The sequence below is a fragment of the Theropithecus gelada genome, chromosome 19 (genome assembly GCF_003255815.1).
Source record: "Theropithecus gelada isolate Dixy chromosome 19, Tgel_1.0, whole genome shotgun sequence".
In the NCBI taxonomy this organism is placed as follows: domain Eukaryota; kingdom Metazoa; phylum Chordata; class Mammalia; order Primates; family Cercopithecidae; genus Theropithecus; species Theropithecus gelada.
In genome coordinates, this window is record NC_037687.1 from 43,105,036 (window position 1) to 43,133,001 (window position 27,966).

The 27,966-nt window shown below is 42.8% G+C and overlaps 2 protein-coding genes across 4 annotated transcripts in view; one reads left to right on the forward strand and one right to left on the reverse strand.

Annotated features, from left to right (window-relative positions):
- Positions 1 to 27,882, forward strand: ZNF790 (zinc finger protein 790). Of its 3 annotated transcripts, none has more exons than XM_025368089.1 (5): positions 1 to 90; positions 21,163 to 21,245; positions 22,750 to 22,873; positions 23,165 to 23,260; positions 26,170 to 27,882. In XM_025368089.1, exons 2-5 carry the CDS (start codon positions 21,237 to 21,239, stop codon positions 27,849 to 27,851), a joined length of 1,911 nt encoding a protein of 636 aa, XP_025223874.1. In that variant the 5' UTR covers positions 1 to 90; positions 21,163 to 21,236; the 3' UTR covers positions 27,852 to 27,882. The 3 variants fall into 3 exon arrangements, with proteins under 3 accessions (XP_025223874.1, XP_025223873.1, XP_025223875.1); XM_025368088.1 differs by lacking the exon at positions 1 to 90 and adding an exon at positions 470 to 782; XM_025368090.1 differs by lacking the exon at positions 1 to 90 and adding an exon at positions 8,528 to 8,585.
- HKR1 (HKR1, GLI-Kruppel zinc finger family member) overlaps positions 1 to 27,966 on the reverse strand; it is a 410,249-nt gene that overhangs the window by 373,419 nt on the left and 8,864 nt on the right. The gene's annotated exons all lie outside the window — the stretch shown is intronic.

Consider the following 27,966-nt stretch of genomic DNA (forward strand, 5'->3'; position numbering starts at 1 on the left):
AGAAAGCGACAGGTTGCCGAAAGCTACACAGCCCAGCCATCCCGATTCCCGTGGCGCGGAATCTGGCACCAACAAAACTAAATATTTGAGGTGAACTGCCCATCGGAGCCTTCCGGGAGTCTCACCTGACAAGGACTCCCTAGACCAAGCTTTAGTCAGGCTCCTCTGAGCCCTTTTTGTTTGGCCAGACCTCCTCCATAGCCTGCGAATCAGCAAGAATCCAGCTAAGCCAGTTTAGCAACAATCCCCCCACCCTTGATACTTGAGTTCCTCTTAGTAATTTACCATGCTTTAACTCCTTCACTCAGCCCGTTAGTTATAAATCTCCAGCTACTGTTGTATTGGAAGTTGACTATTGCAATAGTCTTTAACCAAGTCCTTCTTGCCTGTTTAACTCCTCTGGAGTAAGTTTTCTTTCACCCCGCCCAGCCTCAGAGGGCGGCTCCCGGGCTTCCGCCCCTCCCCGGGAGACATACTGGACCGCAAGGTCTCCTGGGAAACGTAGTCCAAGCCTCGCCGGAGACTGGATGGGCCCAGCCAAAGTGGGCTGCGTCCTCTGGGTCCTGAGGCGGGAGTCTGGCCGCAGTGACTAGACTAACTGTGCCCCGGAGGCTGCTCGGAATTCCACTTAATGCTGGAAGCACGCAGACGCTCTTGAGGCGGGCAGCTGCGTAGCGTGTGGAGGAGCCGGGAGAGTGCACTCCAACATGGGACCTGAGCGTCTGAGACCGAATCAGCATGGGGAGTCGGAAGGGGACAAATCTGCGATCCCAGTCACGCATGCGAGACTGGGCAAAGGAAGGCTCGAGTGTGTGTAAGACTGCGGTGGGACTGCTTGTGCTGGTGAGATGAGGGGTGTCTGGGTAGTTGAGTGAAAGAAACCGCGTGCCAGTAAGATTGGTGCATGTGTAAGAAAGGTGAGGTCAAGATGTGTGCACCTTTGCGGGTGGGGAGGTCATATGGAGTGTGTGGAGGCTGGGGGCAAGATCGTGTATGGATCTGTGTGTGAATGTGTGTAATCACCTAAATGTGGGTCACTGCATGGATAGCTGATACTGTGACTGTGGAGGAATCTGAACCTCCAAGTCTCATTTTCTCTTTAAATTGTGATAAGCTTGTATCTTCCTGGAGCAGCAATTTCAAAGGGGGGAAGCTCTATTATTGATATAATAAAATATCATTTTTATGTAAACATTTAACATTCAGACATTTCTTCTGAACTAGAATACAAAATCAGTATGAGTACTCAAAGTAGTTTTTTTAAAAACCCGTCATTATGCATATGGGGAAGATAAATTGTGAAAGGGAAACTTCCTTTTTTCACTATAATCTTGTTTAAATTTTTAAAATCAATGTGATGACTCATTTGAAAACAAATATAAAATTAAAAAACTGACAGAAAGGGGAACTAGGAGGAAATCAATAACTTTTTAAGCTAGAAACTTTGGGAGGTGGTAGAGGTTGCTGAAATATGATGGCGGGAAGTAAATTACAGCATTTACAACAGGAAATGCTGACGTAAAATCTAATCCTGAAGCTTTTAACAATGGCAGGAAAGGCCGGGCATGGTGGTTCATGCCTAGTGATCCCAAGCACTTTGGAAGGCTGAGGCAGGAGGATCACTTGAGCCCAGAAGTTTGAGACCAGCCTGAACAGCATACTCTCTACAAAAAAAAAAAAAAGAAAGAAAGAAAAAGGAAAAAAAAAACAGCATGAGTGCAGTGGCTTACGCCTGTAATCCCAGCACTTTGGGAAACCGAGGCGGGTGGATCACTTGAGACCAGGAGTTTGAGACCAGCCTGGCCAATATGGCGAAATCCCGTCTCTACTAAAAATACAAAATTAGCCGGGCATGGTGGTGTGCGCCTGTAATCCCAGCTGCTAGGGAGGCTGATGCAGGAGAATGGCTTGAACCTGGGAGGCAGAGGTTACTGTGAACTGAGATCGCAGCCCCCCCACCCCCACACCCCATCTCTGTATGGGGGAACTTCTTCCTACTGTCTTCTCCCTTCCTTCTTGCCTATTAAACTCTCCACTCCTTAAAACAAAACAAATAAACAAAGACCCAAAAAACAAAAACAACAAAATTTGGACTATACAGGGAAGCGATCTATACCTAATGTGGCTCTGTTGCTCTAGTTCTCCAGCATCACATTCCTGTGCAGCTCCGTCTGAACATCTTTTAATTGTGGCTAAGACTCTTGGTTGAATGAGGCAATCACATTTTTGTATGTTTACCCCACCAATGTCTCCTAAAGAACAGAAAAAATGGCCGGGCGCGGTGGCTCAAGCCTGTAATCCCAGCACTTTGGGAGGCCGAGACGGGCGGATCATGAGGTCAGGAGATCGAGACCATCCTGGCTAACACGGTGAAACCCCGTCTCTACTAAAATATACAAAAAACTAGCCGGGCGAAGTGGCGGGTGCCTGTAGTCCCAGCTACAGGGGAGGCTGAGGCAGGAGAATGGCGTGAACCCGAGAGGAGGAGCTTGCAGTGAGCTGAGATCCGGCCACTGCATTCCAGCCTGGGTAACAGAGCAAGACTCCGTCTCAAAAAAAAAAAAAAAAAAAGAACAGAAAAAATAAAATGCCTGTGGGAGGTCTGGGAAATAAGCTGTTTGAACACAGCCCTTTGTGTTTTTATGGAGGCTTCATTAATTAAATGGCATGATTAATTAAATCAGCAGCAATTGGTGATGAGTTCAACCTTCAACCCTTTTCCTTTCCCCAGAAGTCACCGGGTAGGGCAGAACTTTCCAACCTTCTCATCACATGTTTGGTTGCCCTATCCTGTGGTTATGTAGGGGCTTTCCCAACATCACCTCATTAACTCCCTTGTGGTTGAAAGGGGTTGGTTATGAACAATAAAGACATCTTTCACATTTATTACTCTGGTGCTATTTCAGGAACTGAAGTGTCTTAGTCCCTTAGTACTTCTATAGCAAAATACCTGAGACTAAGTAATTTGTAAATAACGGAAAATTATTTCCCACAGTTCTGGAGGTTGGGAAGTTCGAGATGCCAGCAGGATTGGTGTCTGCTAGGTCTGATCTCTGCTTCCAAGATAGGACTTTGTTGCTGCATCCTCCAGAGGGGAGGAATGCTGTGTCCCCACTTGTCAGAAGGTACTGAAGGGCTGGACTCATTCCCTCAATCCATTTTTTTTTTTTTTTTGAGACGGAATCTGGCTCTGTCGCCCAGACTGGAGTGCAGTGGCGCAATCTCGGCTCACTGCAAGCTCTGCCTCTCGGGTTCACGCCATTCTCCTGCCTCAGCCTCCTGAGTAGCTGGGACTACAGGCGCCCACCACCACGCCCGGCTAAGTTTTTGTATTTTTAGTAGAGACGGGGTTTCACTGTGTTAGCCAGGGTGGTCTCCATCTCCTGACCTTGTGATGTGCCCTTCTCAGGCTTCCAAAGTGCTGGGATTACAGGCGTGAGCCACCTCACCTGGCCTCCTCAATCCTTTTTTTTAAAGCACGAATTCCATCTATGTAGGCTCTTCCCTCATAATCTAATCACCTCCTAAGGACTCCACTTCTTTTTTTTTTTGAGACAGGGTCTCTCTCTGTCGCCCAGGCTGGAGTACAATGGCGTGATCTTGGCTCACTGCAACGTCCGCCTCCCCGGTTCAAGTGATTCCCCTGTCTCAGTCACCAGAGTAGCTGGGATTACAGGCACATGCCACCAAGCCTGGCTAATTTTTGTATTTTTAGTAGAGATGGGGTTTCACCATGTTGGCCAGGCTGGTCTCAAACTCCTGACCTCAGGTGATCCGCCCACCTTGGCCTCACAAAGTGCTGGGATTACAGGCGTGAAGGGCTCCACTTCTTAATCTAACACCTTGGCAATTAAGTTTCAATATATGAATTTTGGGGACACATTCAGAACATAACCAAGGACAAAAGAACAAGTGTTTTTCTTTTCTTTTGTTTCTTCCCAAGACAGAGTCTTACTCTGTTGCCCAGGCTGGAGTGCAGCGGTGCAATCTCAGCTCACTTCTACCACTGCCTCCAAGGTTCAAGCAATTCTGCCTCAGCCTCCTGAGTAGCTGGGATTACAGATGTGCGTCACCACACCCAGCTAATTTTTGTATTTTTAGTAGAGACAGGGTTTCACCATGTTGGCCAGGCTGGTCTCGAACTCCTGACCTCGTGATCTGCTCGCCTTGGCCTCTCAAAGTGCTGGGATTACAGGTGTGAGCCACCGAACCCGGCTAAGAACAAGTGTTTTAACAGAAAATACTCTGTTTAGGAAACTACAAGGACTTTAGGATGCATGAGCCAAGAACCATGGATATGGATGAAGACCAAAATATATATTTCTTATTATATCACAGTATCAGAGAGGTATAGACTCAGGATTGGTTGGTTTGCATATGTAAGCTGTGATCACTGGAAAATTGTGATTATCTTTAGGAATTAGCCCAAGAGGAGCCGCCTCTCCCTGTTTTTTTGTAAGGTTGCCAAATGCCAGAGCATCAAGAATACAGAAAATAAGAAAATATAGTTAATATAATTGGCCTCTTGATGAATGAGTGCCAAATAGACTAATACAGAATCTAAGGAAATGCAATTAAAACACAGAGTCTATGTAAGTATTTACTGTCCACAATGGTGAACTAATCCCACAGTGCTGGGATTACATGCGTGAGCCACCACGCCCAGCCTGTTGCTTCCATTAATCCATCTTTCTATCCTTCACCAAAACACACCGTCTTGATTACTTAGGGCATCTCAACCTTGGACCATGATTTGGGACTGGATAATTCTTTGTTGTGGCAAGCTATCCTGTGCTTGTAGTGTATTTAGTAGCATCCCTGACCTCTGTCCTCTAAATGCAAATTGCACCTCTCCAGTTATGACTACCAAAAACTTCTCCATACTCTGCCATATATCTCCTGGAGAACAAAATCACCTCTGGTTGAAAAACATCATGGTAAAGCTTTGAAAATATTAATAATAGTTATTTTAAATTCCTTTTTAGATAGCTCCAACATCTACATCATATCTTTTCGTTTTCTTTTCTTTTAATTTTTGAGATAGGGTCTTGCTTTGTTGCCCAGGCTAGAGTGCAGTGGTGCAATCACAGTTCACTGCAGCCTCAAACGCCTGGGGAAATCCCATCTGAGTCTACCTCTGTTTGTTTGTTTTTGCTTTTTGCTTTTATGTCTTGAGAGTGTCATGAGTTTTCTTGCCTTTTCATGTGTCTTGTAATTTGATGTTGTTGTTGAAAACTATACATCTTTGGCCAGGCACGGTGGCTCAAGCCTGTAATCCCAGCACTTTGGGAGGCCGAGACGGGTGGATCACGAGGTCAGGAGATCGAGACCATCCTGGCTAACACGGTGAAACCCCGTCTCTACTAAAAAATACAAAAAGCTAGCCAGGTGAGGTGGCGGGCGCCTGTAGTCCCAGCTACTCGGGAGGCTGAGGCAGGAGAATGACGTGAACCTGGAAGGCGGAGCTTGCAGTGAGCTGAGATCCGGCCACTGTACTCCAGCCTAGGCAACATAGAGAGACTCCGTCTCAAAAAAAAAAAAAAAAAAAAAGAAAACTATACATCTTTAGGACAGAGTGAGCAGAAATTAATTAATATAGCAGGCCCGAGACTACTTATCTTTAGAAAGGCCTGATATGAGGTTAGTCTTTGGCTTGCATCTAGAACTTGAATTTCAGATTGGTTCCCACCTTCCTGATAAGTGACTTACTATGCCTAAATTCTTTGTACAAACAGTATGGTTTATGCTAAACACCTGCTATCCTTCTGGAATCTGAAATCCTGTTATGTCTTAGGCACAGACTGCCTATGTGACTAGCCCCCAATAAAAACATAGGGCACTGAGTCTGTAATGAACTTCCCTGGTTGGTAACATCTCACATGTATTGTCACAACTCACTGCTGGGGAACAAATAAATCCCATATAAATCTACTGGGAAAGAACTTTCGCAGTGTGCACCTGGTTTCCTCTGGACTTTGCCCCATGTGCTTTTCTCTTTACTGATTTTCTTTTGTATCATTTCACTGTGAGCCTCCCAGTGAGTCATCAAAGCTTGGGGATGTAGGGGTTGGTCTTGGGGTCCCCTGCCAGTAGTAACAGGAAAATGACTTGATGGCTGGATGGGCATACCTTTCTTTCTGTAAGGCTTTTACTATGGGGTTTTCAGTTAATCCAGTTAGTAGTTTAAAAACTAATCCAGATAGAAAATTTGTACGATTTGATTGCATTTATATACATTTCATAGTGAGATTAAAACTTTTTTTTTTTCTTTTTTTCAGATGGAGTTTCATTCTTGTCACCCAGGCAGGAGTGCAACGGCATGATCTCAGCTCACTGCAACCCCTGCCTCCCGAGTTCAAGCAATTCTCCTGCCTCAGCCTCTGGAGTAGCTGGGATTACAGGCATACACCACCACGCCTAGCTAATTTTTGTATTATTAGTAGAGACAGGGTTTTACCATGTTGGCCAGGCTGGTCTTGAACTCCTGACCTCAGGTGATCCACCCGCCTCGGCCTCCCAAAGTGCTGGGATTGCAGGCATGAGCCACCAGGTCCAGCTGAGAGATTAAAACTATTAAAGAGCCAAGATATTAATACCCTAAAGGTCAGCTGGAGCTGGAGCTGGGTATCAGAAATGATCACACAGGCTGGGTGCAGTGGCTCATGCCTGTAATCCCAGTACTTTGTGAGGCCTATGTGTGAGGATCACTTGAGCCCAGGAGTTCGAGACCAGCCTGGCCAACATGGTGAGACCCCGTATCTGTAAAAATTAGCTGAGTGTGATGGCACACACCTGTAGTCCCAGCTATTCTGGAGGCTGAAGTGGGAGGATCACTTGAGCCAGGGAGGCAGAGGTTGCAGTGAGCCTAGATCGTGCCACTGTACTCCAGCCTGGGTGACAAAGCCAGACCCTATCTCAAAAAAAAAGGCCGGGCACAGTGGCTCAAGCCTGAGACGGGCTGATCACAAGGTCAGGAAATCGAGACCATCCTGGCTAATCCGGTGAAACCCCGTCTCTACTAAAAAATACAAAAAAGTAGCTGGGTGAGGTGGCGGGCGCCTGTAGTCCCAGCTACTGGGGAGGCTGAGGCAGGAGAATGGCGTGAACCTGGGAGGCGGAACTTGCAGTGAGCTGAGATCCGGCCACTGCACTCCAGCCTGGGCGACAGAGCGAGACTCCGTCTCAAAAAAATAAAAAAAATTAAAATAAATAAATAAATAAAAGAAAGAAAAAGAAATGATCACATAGAATGGGCATTTGTTCTTGAGATACCAACACTTGTGTGGAGTTATACTGACCTTAGACATTTTATGCACTTCAAGTATTTTCTGTTTCACAATAAAAACAAAGAAGAAAACTTTTAATTATCTCATGAGTTTGAAAGTACTGAAAAAAATTACTCCTCTGTCAGAAAGTTTAGATGTAGATCTAAATGATGTACATCTAAAAGAGAAGCAAATAAAAACTGGCAAATGTGTACTTCAGCAAAAAGAATGGCATGAATAGAATTTACAAAACAATACTAATGTGACTATAAACATTAATTGAAACCAAACACTTTAAGGGCGATTGGAGGATGGGAATAAGGTATTAGGAGGGGTTCTCATGGATTCCCAGGCAGGGTACCCCTGTAGGGCTGGGCATGTAGCTGTGTCCCATGGACCGTTTCCCCTTCGTTCTATCCCAGGCTGGTACTTGTAGGATAAGAGGTGTCCACCCAGCTGGGCCAAGGCTCGGGCAGAGACGGGACAGACAAGCCACTTGCTTGGCACAGTCTTGTAGGACTTTCCCGCCACACCACATGGGTCAGAGGCCCACGCAGGGAGCTCCTGCTGAAAATAATCGCACCATCCCCTGGGGGCATTTCTGCAGAGTTCCAGGCTCTAGACTACATTTCCCAGAGGCCCTCGGGGCCAAGGTTACTTCCAGCCTAAGATGGCCTGGGCTTACTGTCCTGTTCCCAGGGCTGGGCGCCGTTTGCAGAGGTAGGGCAGCCTGCAGGCCTCCGCTGAAGCTTCCTAAACGCGGGCTGGGATTCTGGAAGTTCTCGGCCGCAGATGTGAGCGGTGTGTGGGCGATGTCTTTGCCCAGCGAGGGGATGGGTCTCAAATCCAGGGTCCGTTAATGGTGACGGCGGTGTCCCAGTCAATTAAAGGCGGCCCAGGCTCTGAACTACATTTCCCAGAGTGCACCGTTCCCCGGGCAACTTCCTGTCAGCTCTCTGTGCCTTTAGGGATGATAGGGAGATCGCGGAACCTTCCACCATCAAGGGACCGTAGGGCCGGTGAGTGACTCTGACACACAGAAGCCGAATGACTCCGCAGGGCCCGAGGCCGGGGCTGAGGGGAGTGAGGTGCTAACGTCTTTGAAGTTGGTGACTTTGCCGGCCAGGGAGCGTGGGGGCGAGCGATCGCGATGGGAGCCGTGGATGCGAGAGCGAAATTGATGCAGGAGCGGGGCCTCGACGGGAGCTTCTCGTGTGTGTGTGTGTGTGTGTGTGTGTGTGTGTACGCACGCGTGTACGCGCACACGACGATGACGGGCGCTGTGTGTGACCCTAATGGACTATTTAAATGTGACTGTATGTACGTGATACATATGACTGCGTCGCGTTGTGCGTGACTACGTTCGTAAAGGTGGTGATAGCCGCTATGGGGCCAAAAACAAAGAATTGAGCCTTGCAATGAGTGACATAGTCCTTCGTGAATGTGTAGGGAGCAGTTTTTGTGCTGGCCGGTAGCTGGATTGGAGTGAGGGCAACCTAGGAGGAGGGGAGAAGAATGGGAGACAGTGTAGACAACATAGTTCAAGAGTTTCTCAGTAAATTAGGGCAGAGAGGCCGGGCGCGGTGGCTCACGCCGGTAATCCCAGCACTTTGGGAGGCCGAGGCGGGCGGATCACAAGGTCAGGAGATCGAGACCATGGTGAAACCCCGTCTCTACTAAAAATATAAAAAATTAGCCGGGCACAGGGGCGGGCGCCTGTAGTCCCAGCTACTCGGGAGGCTGAGGCAGGAGAATGGCGTGAACCCGGGAGGCGGAGCTTGCAGTGAGCCGAGATTGTACCACTGCCCTCCAGCCTGGGCGACAGAGCGAGACTCCGTCTCAAAAAAAAAAAAAAAAAATTAGGGCCGAGAAATGGAGCAGCAGGTGGGGGAAGAGGGCTAGGGAAAACAACCCATCAACATGTTGGAAATGAGCCATGAGAGGGGAAAAGTCCAGGCAAGGGTAAGTAAACAAGGCTCATCTGTTTGGGTGTAGTTAAAAATGCAAGAATTTAAAAAATAGAAAAGGATAATCGCGCTGCAGAGAGGAGCCTGTGTTTGGTAGAGGTCAACAAAAGTGACATGTGGTGAGTTATATATAATCTCATGGCAGGAAATTCAAAACTAGAGTTTGTGGAGGAGGGAGAAGGGTCTGAAGGTAATGAACAACAGGGAGGCCGGCCATCTGTTCCATTTTCAGACCCACTGGTAAGAGGCTGTAGCCGGGGAAATGTTGAGAGGGCTGCAAAGTCCTCTAGATAGAGCCTGGTTTCTGTTAGACTCAGAATGTTAGGACGTGTTCACGGAAGTGGCTGAAGATAAAAGAGGGGTTGGTTGTTAATGAATTATGAATTCCATTATGAAGGCATACAGGAAAAGTGTTGAGAGTTGCGAAGAATGAGAAAAGGGGACAAATGGGACTTGATGGAGTACAGTGTCTGAAAAGACAGTTGACTAGAAATTCGGGGCTTCTTATAGTAGACAAATGTAAATACAAGGTTGGATTGACACTTATTCTGGTTGGATTCAAGTCAGTTTTTGGAGAGAGAACGTTGGGGTAGTGAAAGATGATTTCTTGAGTGTGAGAAATAAACTTACCTGTCCCAAAGAATGGACTCAGAGACCCGGAGAACAGCGAAAGTGAGACTTTTAATGATGGTCTTGCAAGATCGGTCTGATAGGCACACCCAACAGTTTCAACAAGCAATTTATCCCCTAGTGCACAGGTTCCTCCCCTGGTTCCTCATAGGCTGAGTACTATGGGTTCACAATCTTCCCGGGCGTTGCCTATTGATTGTTGGGTAGGGGCTTCAGGTGTTTTTTGTTTTGGTGCAATCTCGGCTCACTGCAACCTCTGCCTCCCAGGTTCAAGCGATTCTCCTGCCTCAGCCTCCTGAGTAGCTGGGCCTACAGGCACGTGCCACCACGCCCAGCTGTTTTGTATTTTTAGTAGAGATGGGGTTTCACCATGTTGGCCAGGATGTTCTCGATCTCTTGACTTCGTGATCCACCCACCTCAGCCTGCCAAAGTGCTGGGATTACAGTCATGAGCCACTGCACCCGGCCAGGTGTTGTTTTTTTTTTTTTAGGCTTGTCTTGCTGCATTTGGTTGCAGCCCACAATGCATTGCAACCCTAGCTAGTTCAGGGGCTCTTCAGGTATTTGACTTATGACTTAAGTAGCTGGGCAGGCTGATAAGAGCAGACAAAACGAGCTATTTTGCAGGCTAGCAAACTTTCGTCTTAGACTGAACTTTGGTTTGGGTGAAGGCAACTAAGTGGGGGAAAGGGAGAAAGCGGGAGGCTGACAAGTAGGCATCATGTATTCAAGCAGGGGCCTAGTATATCCTGTTTCTTCTGTAGTTTGCTTACCTACACTGATTCAAGGCACTTTGTCTTGGAAATGGACCACTGTATACATTATTTCCTTCACCGAGTATCTCTCAGAAGGAAGTTTAAGATAGAAGCCATAAAAGTGGTCAAGGTAGGCAGAATGATGGCCCTGCAACCAATGTTTACTTCCTAATCCCTGGAAACTAGGACTATGGTACTTTATATGGCAAAAATGACTTTGCAAAGGGGATTAAGTTAAGAACCTTGAAATGGGGGCGATTAACTTGTTGGACCAATATAATGACACAGGTCCTTAAAATCAGTGAACCTTTCCTGGTTGAGTTTAAAGTCAGAGGGAGGTGTGACCGCAGAAGAATGGTCAGAGAGATGCCACATTGCTGGCTACATAGAGGAAGTGGGCCTTGAGCCAAGGAATGTTGGTGGCCTCTAGAAGCTGGAAAACATAAGAAAACGAATTCTCCCCTGGAGCTTCCAGAAAGGAACACAGCCCTACCAACACCCTGATTTTAGCCTAGTAAGACCCAACTCGGACTTCTACTGAACTATATGATAATAGATTTGTATTATTTTAAGCCACTACCTCATGGCAGTAGAAAACTAATACAGTGGTATAGTGTCTTGGCCTCAGTGTTGTGGAGTCGTCTCGATCCCTGTGACATAAGAGGACCTCAGCCTCTATTGATTATGTCGAACACTTCCAGTAAAGTAGGTCCCCACTTCACCAATAATATAATTTACAGTTTTGCTATATTGTGTTATTTTTAAACTTTGGAACTTAGTGAACTTTTATTTGTGATCTAACATCTGGTCAGTCTATACTTTTTGCCTTGCACTTGATTTGTCTTGGATTGAGAGATGTATTAATGAAATTGTATTTTATTTTATTTTTAATTTTATTTATTTATTTATTTATTTATTTTTTTGAGACGGAGTCTCGCTCTGCCACCCAGGCTGGAGTGCGGTGGCCGGATCTCAGCTCACTGCAAGCTCCGCCTCCCGGGTTCCCGCCATTCTCCTGCCTCAGCCTCCCGAGTAGCTGGGACTACAGACGCCCACCACCTTGCCCGGCTAGTTTTTTGTATTTTTTAGTAGAGACGGGGTTTCACCATGTTAGCCAGGATGGTCTCAATCTCCTGACCTTGTGATCTGCCCATCTCAGCCTCCCAAAGTGCTGGGATTACAGGCTTGAGCCACCGTGCCCGGCCCTTATTTATTTATTTTTTTGAGACAGAGTCTCCCTTTGTTGCCCAGGCTGGAGTGCAGTGATGTGATCTCGGCTCACCGCAACCTCTGGGTTCAAGCAATTCTCCTGCCTCAGCCTCCTGAGTAGCTGGGACTACAGGCATGTGCCACCATGCCCGGCTAATTTTTTTGTATTTTTAGTAGAGAGGTGGTTTCACCATATTGGCCAAGCTGGTCTCGAACTCCTGACCTTGTGATCCGCCCACCTTGGCCTCCCAAAGTGCTGGAATTACAGGCATGAGCCACCCCACCTGGCTGAAATTTTATTTCTTATATAACCTGTAACTTTTGCTTTATAAAAGTTGTTGTTGTTTTGTTAGTTGATATACAGATATTAATTATTGTTATATGCTTATTATGAATTGCAGCCTTTAGCATGCTCAAGATCATGGCCTCTGCTTATTTTTTGATTTGTATTTGCCTTGTAATATGCTGTATTTCTTCCTAACTAGGCTTTTTATTGAAGTTTATCATATATACAGACAAGACATTATTCTCATGAATAATCATGATGAGAGCATTCTTGCACTTGTCATTTTGTGTTTACATGTATGCATTTCTATTGGGTTATTTCAAGGAGAGGAATTAGTAAGAGTATGTGAATCTCCTTAAGCAGATACTGTCAGTTTTCCCAAATGGCTGCACCAGTTAAAAGTTCCCATCAACAGTTTATGCAAATTCCAATTGATCCATCTTCTTGTTAACACATGGCATTGTCAGACTGTAAAATGTTTGCCAATATGGTGGATATGTAGTGATATTGCATTGTGGTTTTCCTAACTGATGACTAAGGAAGTTGAGTGCTTTTATTTTCGTGTGCATTGTCCATTTGGGTATCTTCCGTTGGGAAGTGCCAGTTCAAGTTCTTAGCCTAGCTGTTGGGGAACTTGTCTTTCATTGTTAATCCTTCAGAGTTCTTTGTATAATCTGAATGTGAGTCCCTTGTCAGCTTTGTGTATTGTATATATCGTCTCTTAGCCCAAGGTTTGCATTTTCACTCACTCTCTTCCCTTTTTTTTTTTTTTTGAGATGGAGTTTCGCTCTTGTTGCCCAGGCTGGAGTGCAATTGTGTGATCTTGGCTCACCACAACCTCCGCCTCCCGGGTTCAAGTGATTCTCCTGCCTCAGCCTCCTGAGTAGCTGGGATTACAGGCATGTGCCACCACATCTGGCTAATTTTGTATTTTTAGTAGAGACAGGGTTTCTCCATGTTGGTCAGGCTGGTCTCGAACTCCTGACCTCAGGTGATCTGCCCACCTCAGCCTTCCAAAGTGCTGGGATTACAGGCATGAGCCACCGTGACCAGCCCACTCACTCTTTTCTGATGAACAGAAATTGCTTTTTAAAATGTCTGATCATTATCATTTTTTTCTTATGGTGTATACTCTCTTTATCTTATTCAAATCTTTGCTTATCCCCAAAGTATGAAGATATTCTGTATTTTCATCTATATTTATCTATCACATGTAGGTATATAAACCTGGAAATGATTTTTGTGTATGTCATGAGGGGAAATCATGATTTGTTTTCCTCATATAAATTCAGTTGACCTGGCACCCTGTATATTGAAAGACCATCCTTTCTTCCATGGTATTTGCTCTGAAATCTACTGTATCTGATATTAGAGCCACCTGAACATTATTTTGATTATGATTTGCATGGTATATCTTTTGCTATCCTTTTACTTTTAAGCTTCCTATACCACTATATTGGGGGGAAACTGACACCTTGAAAATTATCAGCCTTTCATCCCAAGAATGTGATAAATTATTTCATTTGTTTAGGTCTTCTTTAATGATTTGTAGTAATTAATATAAAGACATTGTACAGGCCGGGCACAGTGGCTCACACCTGTAATCCCGGCACGTTGGGAGGCTGAGGCAGGTGGATCACCTGAGGTCAGGAGTTCGAGACCAACCTGAACAATATGGTGAAACACCGTCTCTATTAAAAATACAAAAATTAGCTTGGCATGGTGGCTGGTACCTGTAGTCCCAGCTACTCGGGAGTCTGAGATAGGAGAATTACTTGAACCCAGGAGGCGGAAGTTGCAGTGAGCCGAGATTGTGTCACTGCACTCCATCCTGGGTGACAGAGTGAGACTCTGTCTCAAAAACAAACAAACAAAAAGACATTGTACATTACATATATTGTTAGATTTAGTTATAGGAATTTGAATTTTTCCTGCTAAGTGCTGTCATTTTAAATTTAAATTTCCTACTTTTTGCTTGTATGTTGAAATTTAGTTGACATTTTGCCCTGTTTGACTTACATTTGTATTCACATTTTTTTTGTTTTGTTTTGTTTTGTTTTTTTTAGACAAGGTCATTCTTCTGCTTAGTCTGGCCTCAAACTCCTGGCCTCAAGCAATCCTCCTGCCCTGGCTGTACTCTTAACATTTCTAAATTTCTTCCCCTTGATTTTCAGCTTGAAATGACACCCTTTATCTTTCAGTTATCACAAATGAGGCAATCAGTAAGCTAGAGCTAGTCTATTTTCTATTCTCTAATCTTCATTTCTATATTAGTTATCTATTGCTGTAAAACATATTACCCTAAAATAGCAATAAATATTTATTATCTTAACACCATTTTTTGTGGATCAGGAGTTCAGGAGTGGCTTACCTGGGAAGTTCTGGCTCGGGGTCTCTTGAGGTTGCAGTCACACTCTTGGCCAGGGCTGCTATCAACTGGGACTAGAGGATCACCTTCCAACATGGCTCTCATGTGGCTATTGGCAATAGACCTCAGTTTCTCACCATCTGGACCTCTCCATGGGGCTTCTTAAGTGTCCCTTTGACATGTCAACTGGCTTTCTCCAGAGCATAAGGTGGAAGCCACAGTATCTTTTATAATCTGTCTCATACTCTATCATTTCCACAGTACCTTATTGGTATACAAGTTAATCCTATTCAGTATAGGAGGCAGATACACAGTGTTGTGAATACCACATACTGGGTACCTTTGGGGCTATCCAGGATGCTGGCTACCATAATTCCACTCTATTTTATTTAGATTTGCATTTAAATATGTTCAGCATCATTACTATTCTTTTGCTGAAACTTTCACTATTGTCTCTTTTGTGGCTGGAATATGTCTTCTAGTAGTTTCTTCTCAAAGAGCGCATATCAACAGTATTTCCTAAGTTGTGTCATATCAAAGGATATGAAACTCCTTATATCCTTTGTACTCGAATGACAGCTTGGCTGGATATAAAAATGTTTTGACTCCCTCGTTTGTTTTTTTCACAAGTATATTGGAAGATTTACCCCACTGTTTGGGGTACTGAATTTAGCACTGGAGAAGTCTGATGACAACTGAATTTCCTTTTTCTTATAGGTGACTTGATATTTTTATCTTGATTCCCCATGAGTTTTAGTCAAATAATTTTATTAGGTAATGTTTTGGTACTATTTTGGGTCATTTTCACCTGTAATATGGTTTCACTTTTCATGATTTATATTTACACTTTATTTTATGAAATTCATCTTGAGTATTAAAACTGTAGTTTATATATATATATGATATACAGCTAAAATCATAGTTTTAGATATATCCTCTTAATTTGGATTTCATCTTTAGGTGCTCTGCCTTTTACATATTGGATCTCTCTTTTCATTTCTTCTTCAGATGATTTTCATCCCTTTCTTTGTTAAATTTTGTTCTGTTCATTAATGTCTGTATTCTTTGTTCCATACTATACTTTCTGTGGCATTTGTCAGATCTTATGCACCTTGTAGTTGATTTATTTATTGATTAGAGATGGGATCTCACTGTGTTGCCCAGGCTGGCCTCAACCTTGAACTCCTGGACTCAAGCAATCCTCCAGGCTCAGTCTCCCAAGTAGCTGGGACTATGGGCACATGCCACTGCACCTAGCTAGTTTATTCTTCATTTCTGATGTGATTTAGCCTATTTTCTCTTTCAGTTTTGAATTCTACTAACTCCCACCTATGGTCTATCTATTACTTTCTCTTCTTTCCTGAGATCACATATTTTTGCTTGTGGTCTTGTTTTAGAGCTGCAATTACATCATACTTTTTTAAAAATCAGACTGCAATGTTAGGTGATAATTTTCATCTTCTCTGATTTTTTTAGTGAGTTTTTTTGTACATGGGGAATTTTGACACACTTTTAAAACTTTGCTTTTTGTGGGTTTTTATTTATTTATTTATTTATTTATTTATTTATTTATTTATTTTGAGACAGAGTCTTGCTCTGTCGCCAGGCTGGAGTGCAGTGGCGCAATCTTGGCTCACTGCAACCTCTGCCTCCTGGGTTCAAGTGATTCTCCTGCCTCAGCCTCCCGAGTAGCTGGGACTACAGGCACATGCCACCACACCTGGCTAATTTTTTGTATTTTTAGTAAGGACAGGGTTTCCCCGTGTTAGCCAGGATGGTCTCAATCTCCTGACCTCGTGATCTGCCCACCTCAGCCTACTATCTTAGGCATGTTATATCTAATTTATATTTTGGAGAGGATGTAATAGATTTTTCTGGAATAGCTGTCACTGGTATTTTCCTGTGAAAAAAGTGAATGGGGCAAGGGTAGTTTTTAAGGTTTTTTTGCTCAAGAGTTTCTTCCTCTGTTACCCCAGAAGAAGACAATTTTTAAAAAATTTGGCTCCCTTTGAATAGCCAGGCCTTCTCTGCCATTCAGAAGCTCAACTGGTTCAGGAAGACTCCTATTATCAGCTCTGAGTTTACCCAGTGTCTTCTGCTGTAATTAAGGAATACAGGCAAGTCCCCAGCTCATTTTATGAGGCCAGTATTACCCAGATACTGAAACCAGACAAAGTGTATCTCATAAGAATATGGGTGTAAAAATCCTCAACAAAGTACTAGCAAACCAAATCCAGTAACATCTAAAATGAATTATATAACATGACTGAGTGGGATTTATCCCAGGCATGCAAGGTTGGCTTACCATCAAAAGTCAGTTAATGTGATGTATCATATCAATAGAATAAAAAAAATCACACAATCATCTCAATAGAGATAAGGCATTTGACAAAAGCCAATACCCTTTTATGATTTTTAAAAACACACACACTCTACAAACTAGGAATAAAGAGGAATTTCCTCACCCTGATATCTAGGAAAAACCCACAGCCAACATCATAGTTAATGGTAAAAGATTGGATGTTTTCCCTCTAAGATCAGGGACCAGACAAAAATCCCCACTTCTGTTTAACAGTGTACTGGCAATTGGGGAAGTAAAAGAAATAAAAGACACTGGAGTAAAGATTGGAACAGAAGTAAGAGCATCTCTATTTGCAGATGACATGATCTTCTGTATAGAAAATAAAACTTATACTCTGAAAACTACAAAATAGATATTCAACAAAAACTTTTTTTTTTTTTTTTTTTTTTTTTTTGCGCGACGGAGTTTCACTCTTTTTGCCCAAGCTGGAGTGCAATGGTGTGATCTCGGCTCACTGCAACCTCCGCTTCCTGGGTTCAAGTGATTCTCCTGCCTCAGCCTCCTGAGTAGCTGGGATTACAGGCATGAGCCACCATGCCCGGCTAATTTTTGCATTTTTAGTAGAGGCGGGGTTTCACTGTGTTAGCCAGGATGGTCTCGATCTCCTGACTTCATGATCTGCCCACCTCCGCCCTCCCAAAGTGTTGGGATTACAGGCATGAGCCACCACGCCCTGCCTCAAACAAAAATTTTTACATGAATGTTCATAGCAGCATTTTAAAAATAATTGTCGGCTGGGCATTTTAAAAATAACTGTCAGGAGGCAGAGATTGTGGTGAGCCCAGATAGCACCACTGCACTCCAGCCGGGGCAACAAGAGCAAAATTCCATCTCAGAAATAATAATAATAATGTCAAAAGGTGGAAACAACCCAAATTTCCATTAATAGAAGAATGGGTAAACAAAATGTGGTCTATTCATCTACAGAAATAGTATTCAGACATAGCAAGGAATGAAGTTCTGATTCATGCTACAATTTGGATAAACCTTGAAAACCTTATGCTAAATGAAAGAAGCCAGTAACAAGTCCACATATGTTATTCCATTCATATGAAAGTCCAGAATAGGGAAATCTATAGAGACAGAAAGTAGATTAGTCATTATTTAAGGCTAAGTATGGGGCAAGTGTGACAGTGGGGAGGCCAGGGAGTGATAGCCTAAGGGGACAGAGGTTCTTTTTGAAGTGATGAAAATATTCTAACATTGACTTGTGGTTGCACGTATTTGTGAATATACTAAGAAGCACTGAATTGTTGACTGTAAATGGCTTAATTGTATGGTGTGTGAATTACATCTCAATAAAGCTGTTTTTTTTTTTTTTAAAAATGAATACAGCCAATGTGTTTTGCCACCTTGAATCCCCGTGACATTTTCAGACTTCCTTTTACCACCTCCTTTTGACATTATTCCTGCTCACAGACCCTTTCATTGAGGATATGGTCTACTCCCCATGGGAATGGATATTTCTCATTTGTTTTGCTTTGTAGCATCACTGTGCCTTCCACACACATTCCGTTCTTTCATTTTCTTTTCACATTTCCAAATAATTTGGAGTCTGTTCATTTTCTTAGTTTCCTGGTGGTTGGGATTTACTTTGATTTTCTTGTTTCTGTCTACCTGGTTTCCAGGAAGAGGAATATCAGGATTAGAACTAGTTCTTGGCTAGACATGGTAGCCTACACCTGTAATTCCAGCACTTTGGGAGGCCAAGGTGGGAGAGTATTTCTTGAGGCCAGGAGTTTGAGACCAGGGCAACATAGCGAGACCCCGTCTCGACAAAAATAAAATAAATTAGCCAGACAAAGTGGTGCATGCCTGTAGTCCCACCCTATTCAGCAGGCTGAGGTGGAAGGATCACCTGAGCCTAGCAGTTTGCGGCAACAGTAAACTGTGATTGCACCACTGTACTCCGGCATGACTGACAGTTTGAGATGCTGTCTCTAAAAATATTTTTTTTCTTTTTTTCAAGACAAGGTTTCGCTTTTGTTGCCCAGGCTGGAGTGCAATGGCGTGATCTCAGCTCACTGCAACCTCCGCCTCCCAGGTTCAAGCGATTCTCCTGCCTCAGCCTCCTGAGTAGCTGGGATTACAGGCATGCGCCACCATGCCCGGCTAATTTTATATTTTTAGGTAAGACAAGGTTTCTCCATGTTGGTCAGCCTGGTCTCGAACTGCCGATCTCAGGTGATCCACCTGCCTGGGCCTCCCACAGTGCTGGGATTACAGGTGTGAGCCACTGTACCCGGCTAAAAAAAATTTTTAAATTATTTTAAAGAACTATTTTTTTTCTTAAAACTGTGTAATAGTCACTCTCAAGTTCTTCATGTTCTCAAACACAAAATATATTTTAGTTCACAATTTATTCCCCAGCCCTCCACTCTTGGAAAAGTTCTTAAAGTTCTCTATGCCGCTGAAGCTCTCTGTCTCCTAGGACCAATTCATACTACATGCTTTACATGGAATTTTTATGAACTCCTCAGATTGTGTATATCAGTCTTCACCCTCTCACACCAACTTTGTTTTATCTTTAATTAGAAACATTTTTAAACCTTACTTTAAAAATGCAGAATGCTTTCTTATTACTTCTGAAATAACGTCCAAATGCTATAGCCTATTTTTTTAGAGCTTTTCATAACAGGATCCCTGCTTTATACATCCCCACCTGCCACTGGTCTTTCCTCTCACTCTGTGTTCCTCTAATGCACAAAGATACCTTTGCTTGACTGGCACATGTTGTTTCCTCTGCTAGGATATCCCCCTCACCTTGCCCTGTCTTCTCTGGTGAGCCCCTGTGGAGGAGAAGTTAAATATTAAATTTGAACTCAGTTGAACATGGACACAAACAATGGTCACCAAGTCCCAGGACAGGTTGTGTGAGCCCCTTGAGGCACTCATCCAGCGCTGTTTCAGAGAAATCTCTATTTCAATCTATTCCTATACATTAGTTATTGAAAAACAATAGACAATCGCAAAAACGACTTGACCTTTTTGTGTTCCTTGAGCCCAGTCGTGAATCAGGGCCCTTGTGACTGGGCCTCATGCCAAACAACTTGTTACAAAAAGAGCTAAGGTCCCAGACTGCGCCAAAGCTTCATGAGACCTCTCCTCATCTGTGCACAGAGGGGTGGCCGACGCTGGATCCCAGACTGTTGCTTCCCAGTCTGGTGATGAATCCTCCATAGTCTGGTGAGTGTAATGTGTGACCCTGGAGCCCAGGCTGTTGCTTTCCAGTCTGGTGGTGAATCCTTCATAGTTTGGTGAATATATACATATATGTATATGTATGTGTGTGTGTATATATATGTGTGTGTATGTAAGTATATATATATTTTCCCTTCTCCCCTTCCCATTGCAATTTGCTTATTATATCATTTGCTTATTATATCTGCATTGCCATTTACGTGGGATAAAGGTTGTTTACTCTTAAAGGTATTGTGTGTGTTTCTTTTCTTCTCCCCTCGCGCATTTCCCACACAGAACAGCCCCTCAAGAGTCAGCTGAAGTACCATCTTCTACAGGAAACTTTCTCTTAAAAACTAGTTTTGGTTTGGGCTCCTTAGAACTAGTTGGCTCCTTTCATAACCACGATTACCTTTATTTCCTACAGTATTGTAATTGCCTCTTTACTTTTCTGACTGTGAATTCCTTGATAGTTAGTCCTGCAACTTATTTATCTGATTCCCTTTTGCTAAGTGCAAAGCTAGACTCAGAGAGGCTTCAGTGTATTTCTTTAATAAAAGTCCTTGCTTCACAAAACTGACTGCTCGCCCAACCCAGCCTTCCTTCCATCTTTGCGTTCCTTTCCTGAAAAAGTCACCCTGCTGCTCAGTGTCAATGAAAACACAGGAGGCAGAGATCATGGGCTGCTCCGATAAGGGAAAGGTCCAGCTCATCCTTCACTCAGTAAAATAAAAAATCCTGAAATCCAGAGGTATTCCAAGTGAACGAGCTTTGCATTCAGCAAACCTATGATATTTCCTAATAGTGAATTTGAGCAAGTGACCCATTTCCTGATCTTTTAAATGAGACAAGTAACTGACATTCATAGGTGGCTTGAGGATAAATGTTAATGTATGTATATATGAGTTTAGGGCAAGCCAGAATTGACGTATCTAGTAGTATCCTGATCCCATGTCATGATTTTCGCATAAGTGATTAGACTGAAACTTCATCCTGCTTTTGTTGACTCTCTCTGGTTTTGGATAGGGCCAGGATTTCTTCAGGTTCCTTCTGACCTACCTCCAAGGAAGAAAATGGCATTCCTGTTTGTCCATTTGAGCGCTCTGAGAAAGGCCTGACCTCCTGATTTTTTCTTTCTAGCTCTGCTTTCCCAGCACACTGCCTCACCAAGAGAAGAATCCAGAGAAGGACTGGTAGACTTGGAATGTTAAGTCATGGTCCATGTGAGTTGGAATCGCCTCTCTCCAAAAATGTAACCCATTTATATCAAATCATGTGAATATTTTTATTGCTTATCCTTAACTGCTTACTTGAATCACTACTGAGCATCATAAGTAATGACTGTGAAACAGTCCAATGCTTTCCCTAGATACCTCTTTTCTCCAACCAGTATGACCAAATCTATCCACCAGGGCTTTCAGTATCTCCTGTGTCCTAATCTGGCAGAGCACTGAAGAGGAGAAATACATTTCCTTAAGGGGAACAGTAAAGACTTTTCATTTCAAACCCGTAGCTTAACAAGATGGGATGGAACAATTAAAGGGGACATACTACATAAAGGCTTTTATTCACTCTGTAGAATGGGATGTTGTATTTAATCAAGATGGGAGTTGGTGTTGGTTGGTATTCATTTAGGTATGTGGCCCTTTGTGATGTTTTCCTTAGCCGATACGATGGGAGGTCGAGTTCAAAGAGATCTGGAATTTTCCAGGAAATTAATGAGAGGTTAATATAATTAACAATCCAGGGTTAGTTATTCCAGGCTGGTATAGCCTCTCAGTGGTGTCAACAAAAAACTCATTTGATGACTTTCACAGTAATCTCTTATGACACTGAATTTGCTGACTGTCAGCTGCTTAGCAAAGAGCCTGGAGATTCTACACATTGTCCATAGAAAATAATATTCAGGGAGTGTATCTCTTGAGAATTCTCTCAATTTAAACTAATAGAAAATTCAACTAAAAGTAGTAGCTTAAGCAAAGGACAGTTACCTGGGCGAAAGACTGTATGCACAAGTCTGTTTGTGCACAGCAGAGACTCCTTACAACCAACAAAACCCCCTACTTTTCTCACATAATAAATCTGGGGTTCTTCCAGGCTGGTGTAGCCTCTCAGTGGTATCAACAAAAAACTCATATGATGTCTGTTATTCTGGGCTGCCATTCTGATGTTTTGGTATTTGTGATTTGAAGATCATAAAGATGTGGTGACTGAGCAACAGGAGTTTTTACGAGTATGTAGCCAGGTGCAGTGGCTCATTAGGACTTTGGGAGCCGAGGTGGGTGGATCATTTGAGGTCAGGAGTTCAAGACCAGCCTGGCCAACATTGAGAAACCCTGTCTCTACTAAAAATACAAAAAATTAGCCAGGCGCGGTGGTGCGCATATGTAATCCCAGCTGTTAGGGTGGCTGGGGCACAAGAATCACTTAAACCTGGGAGGCAGAGGTTGCAGTGAGTCGAGATTGCACCACTGCACTCCAGTCTGGGTGACAGAGCAAGACTCTGTCTCAAAAAAGAACAAAAAATACGAGCATGTAGACACTTGGCTTTAGTCACGCTTATTCCCATGTCATTTCTCCTGAAACCACAGGCAGCCAACTCCAGTTTTTTCCCCAGTATATGCCCCACTCCCTGCAGTGCCCCTTTCCAGCCTTTCCCCTTTCATCTAAAGGGGTTATTATTTTTTAAAAGTTCACCATTAATACCTGGACTTGTTCTTTCAATAGCTGATGATGTTCAGGGATGTGGCTGTAGATTTCTGTCAGGAGGAGTGGGAGTGCCTGGACCTGGAACAGAGGGATTTATACAGAGATGTGATGTTGGAGAACTACAGCAACTTGGTCTCACTGGGTAAGATTTGGCATTTACCTTAGAAATTCCTGCTTTCTGTATTGTGATTTTTTTTTTTAATTGTCTTTTAAATGTTCAGGGTAACTTCTGACCTTTGTTTTCTGGAAAATGGTTTGTGCTTTGTAAATCTGGCTATAGTTATCATCAGTGGGCACCTCCATCTTTCCCATCCTTTATAACTTATTTTTGCCCTGCCTGTAATTGTTTCTCTTCCTTAGTAACCAAAGAAGTAGTCGCAAATTTTAGAATCTTTACAATGTGGTTCTTTGCTGTTTCTTATCTTCTGGGCAGGTCTTTGCATTTATCAGCCAGAAGTGTTCTCTTTATTGGAGAAAGGGAAAGAGCCCTGGAAGATTTTGAGGGATGAGACAAGAGGACCTTGCCCAGGTGAGTGAGGGCTGAACAGGCACAAGGAGGCCATTGTTGTGGACAACAGCTCAGCTGCATAGTGAGGCAGCAACACCTCTAAAATACTGGTCTGGAATATCCCCTTAAGACCAAAAAATGGGCCAAGTGTGGTGGCTCACGCCTGTAATCCTAGCACTTTGGTGGGTTGCCTGAGCTCAGGAGTTTAAGACCAGCCTGGGCAACATGGTGAAACCTCATTTCTACTAAAAAATAAATAAATAAATACAAAAAATGAGCCGGGCATGGCGATGCGTGCCTATAGTCCCAGCTACGTGGGAGGCTGAGGCAGGAGAATTGTTGAACCAGAGAGGCAGAGGTTGCAGTGAGCTGAGATCATGCCACTGCACTCCAGTTTGGTCAACAGAGTAAGACTCTGTCTCGGGATAAAAACAAAAACAAAAACAAAAACTGGCTGGGTGCCATGGCTCACTCCTGTAATTGCAGCACTTTGGGAGGCTGAGACAGGCAGACCACCTGAGATCAGGAGTTCGAGACCAGCTTGGCCAACACGGTGAAACCCCATCTCTACTAAAAATACAGAAACTAGCCAGTGTGCTGACACACACCTGTAGTCCCAGCTACTCGGGAGGCTGAAGCAGGAGAATTGCTTGAACCTGGGGGGCAGAGGTCGCAGTTAGCCAAGATTTTTTTGAGACTCCATCTCAAAAAAAAAAAAGGTCTGAGGCCTAGATAGAGACAAAACCTTTTCCAAAAGAACTTTCTCTTCACTCCAAACACTGGTCTATTTTTGTGCTCTCATTTTTCACTCATGTAACAAAAAGGTAAGCCATTCTTTTCTCCAGTGGTGCTTATTTTATCTATGATTTGGATCAAGTTCCTTCCCATCTCCCTTTTTTGAAATTTAGATTTTCATAAAATTCTTCATTCTGTAAAAAAACAAAACCAAACCAAACATTTTTGACCTCATTTTTTAAATTTTACCCATCCCTTTTGAATTTTTCTCATTTTTCCTAGCTTCTCCTTGATTGTACACTGCCTGCATTTGTTAGTTCATTCTTATTAGTTCATTCTTTCAACCAACATTTATGTATTTGCTCATTTTAGGTTTAACAGAATTAACAAAGAATATATTATCTCTTAAGAAACTTTTTGTTCTCTTCTGTGACTGGAGCATGGCCATACATTTCTGCATACAGGGAACATTAAGAGAAGACCTAATAGACTGCTTAGCTGAAAATTAGAGTAATGGGTGATAACAGTTTCTGGTCACAGTGAGGAGGAAGTGGCAGAAGAACGGTTAGGGCACATGAAGTACAACCAGAAGAACACAGTGTCATAAAAGACAAGCCCAGCCAGGCGCGGTGGCTCATGCCTGTAATCACAGAATTTTAGAAGGTCGAGGCGGGCGAATCACCTGAGGTTGGGAGTTCAAAACCAGCCTGGACAACATGGCGAAACCCCATCCCTACTAAAAATACAAAAATTAGCTGGGCATGGTGGTGGGCACCTGTAATCCCAGCTACTTGGGAGGCTGAGGCAGGAGAATCGCTTGAACCCAGGAGGTGGAGGTTGCAGTGAGCTCAGATTGCGCCACTGCCCTCCAACCTGGAGTGCAGTGACAGAGTGAGGCTCCATCTCAAAAAAAAAAAAGACAAACTCTGACTTGTCTAGTTCCCCATATTCCCCAGCTTTTCCTCTAATAATCATCATCATCTACTGATTATTCAACACTTATCCTGTGTCAGGCACTTAATAGAAATAGCATATTATTCCCAATCCTTGCAACAAACCTCTGCAAAGTGATGATTTATTCCTTTTTATGATATGAAAAATTAAGAGCTCAGTCAAGCTCAGTAATTTTCCAATCACCTAAAAAGTAGTTTTAGTAAAGAGAACTGGAGTCTGAAACTGCAGTTTGTCCTCTTTCCATTGCAGTGCATTACTGCTCATACTTCATAACTAAACTGCCTTTCAATTCATTGAGTCACTGCTAGAGTACTTGCTCTGTCCCTCAAGAAAAACTGAAAACAATAGTACTTGATCCTAAATATATATTTAAAAAAATGAGTCACGGAAGAGTCCTACTTATTCTCAGCTTTTGCCTGACTCCTTCCCCCTTGAAAAAAATTCTCAAACTAATTTTTTGTTGTTGTTAAGACAGAATTTCACTCTGTCACCCATTCTCGAGTGCAGTCGTGTGATGATGGCTCCCTGCAACCTCAACCTTCTAGGCTCAGGTGATCCTGCCACCTCAGCCTTCTAGGTAGCTAGGACCACAGGCATGCACCACCATTCTTGGCTGCTTTTTTATAGAGATGGGGTTTTGCCATGTTGCCTAGGCTGGTCTCGAACTTCTAAGCTCAAGCAATCTGCCTCAGCCTTCCCAAGTGCTGGGATTACAGGTGTGAATCACTGTACCTGGCTTCAAACTATTTTTCTGTCTAAACTATCACCTATAATTATCTCCTTTAACCTAAATGCAGCATACCCTGGTATTGAGATCCTAGTTTGGTAACTCTGGATCAGATTGCTTCCCTCATATTGGACTGATACTCTGCCATTTCCCAGCATTCCTGTTTTTAAGCTCTGAATTATGTAAGACATTCACCATAGTACTTGCAAACTTGTAGATATTTTATGACTTCTTATTCTGTTATTGAGGTGATACCTGGATAATCATTTTTTATTGAGCTCCTCAGATGAATATGATCAAAATAAAATATACTTGTCATCACTTGACTCAACTTACATTATTTCTTTTAAATTTCTACTTATTTCTTGCCCTTTTTTTCATATTGCTCATATTTCAGAATTTTTTAAGCCATTCACTTCTCATATGCTTTATTTCAATATTTTCTACATCTATTTTAGAAGTTTTATTGCTTTTTGTACATAAAACAGTATGATGTTTTAATCTTATTTTTCAGACATGCAGTCCAGGTGTCAGACCAAGAAGTTATTACCAAAAAATGGCATTTGTGAGAGAGAAATAGCCCAACTGGAAATAATGAAAATTTGTAAAAACCACAGCCTTGAATGTTTATGTTTTAGAGGTGATTGGGAAGGCAATGTTCAGTTTCAAACACTACAAGATAATCAAGAGGAATGTTTCAAGCAGGTGATACTCACCTGTGAAAAAAGGCCCACTTTTAACCAGCACACAGCCTTTAATCTACACCAGAGACTTAACACAGGAGACAAACTGAATGAATTTAAAGAATTGGGGAAAGCCTTTCTTTCTGGCTCAGATCATACTCAACATCAGTTAATTCACACAATTGAGAAATTCTGTGAAGATAAAGAATGTGGGAATACCTTTCTTCCTGATTCAGAAGTTACTCAACATCAGACAGTTCACACTGTTAAGAAAACATATGAATGTAAAGAATGTGGGAAGTCTTTTAGTTTACGTTCGAGTCTTACTGGTCATAAGAGAATTCATACTGGTGAGAAACCTTTTAAATGTAAGGAATGTGGGAAAGCCTTTAGATTTCATTCACAACTTAGTGTCCATAAGCGAATTCATACTGGTGAGAAATCTTATGAATGTAAGGAATGTGGGAAGGCCTTTAGTTGTGGCTCAGATCTTACTCGACATCAGAGAATTCATACTGGTGAAAAACCCTATGAATGTAATGAATGTAGAAAGGCCTTTAGTCAGCGATCACATCTTATTAAACATCAGAGAATTCACACTGGTGAAAAACCTTATGAATGTCAGGAGTGTGGGAAAGCTTTTACTCGTGGATCACACCTAACTCAGCATCAGAGAATTCATACAGGTGAGAAATCTCATGAGTGCAAGGAATGTGGAAAAGCCTTTATTCGTGGTTCAAATCTTGCTCAACATCAGAATGTTCACGTTGGCAGGAAACCTTATGAATGTGAGAAATGTGGGAAAGCCTATATTTGGAGCTCACACCTTGCTCGACATCAGCGGATTCATACTGGCAGGAAACCTTATGAATGTAAGCAGTGTGGGAAGACTTTTACTTGGCCTTCTTATCTTGCTCAACATGAGAAAATTCATAATGAGAGGAAATCCTATGAATGTAAGGATTGTGGAAAGACCTTTCTTCATGGCTCAGAGTTTAATCGACATCAGAAAATTCATACTGGTGAGAGAGACTATGAATGCAAGGAATGTGGGAAGACCTTTTTTCGTGGTTCAGAACTTAATCGACATCAGAAAATTCATACTGGAAAGAGGCCATATGAATGTGAAGAATGTGGAAAAGCCTTTCTCTGGGGTTCACAACTTACTCGACATCAGAGAATGCATACTGGTGAGGAACCTTATATATGTAAAGAATGTGGGAAATCTTTTATCTGGGGTTCACAGCTTACACGACATAAGAGAATTCATACTGATGCAGAACCTTATGGATGCAAGAAAAGTAGCCACATCTTTAGTCACCATTCATATTTTACTGAACAAAAAATTCATAATGGTGCAAATCTCTGTGAATGGACAGACTATGGGAACTCCTTTAGTCATGAGTCAAGCTTTGCTCAACACCAGAATATTTACACTTTTGAGAAATCCTATGAATTTAAAGATTTTGAGAAAGCATTTTCTTCAAGCTCTCACTTCATTTCACTCTTGTGAAATATTATATAAAAGTGTAGGAAGGGCTTTATTCATGACTTCTTAATTGACATCATTTATTTTTTTCTCTTGAGGAACCCCACAAATGTAAGTAATATTGGAAGGCATTTTAACA

Bases quoted from the DNA above. Each gene is read 5' to 3' on its own strand.
- ZNF790 (XM_025368089.1), top strand. The intron at 22,874-23,164 runs GTAAGATTTGGC...TCTTCTGGGCAG, and splicing joins CAGCAACTTGGTCTCACTGG to GTCTTTGCATTTATCAGCCA. The intron at 23,261-26,169 runs GTGAGTGAGGGC...CTTATTTTTCAG, and splicing joins GACAAGAGGACCTTGCCCAG to ACATGCAGTCCAGGTGTCAG.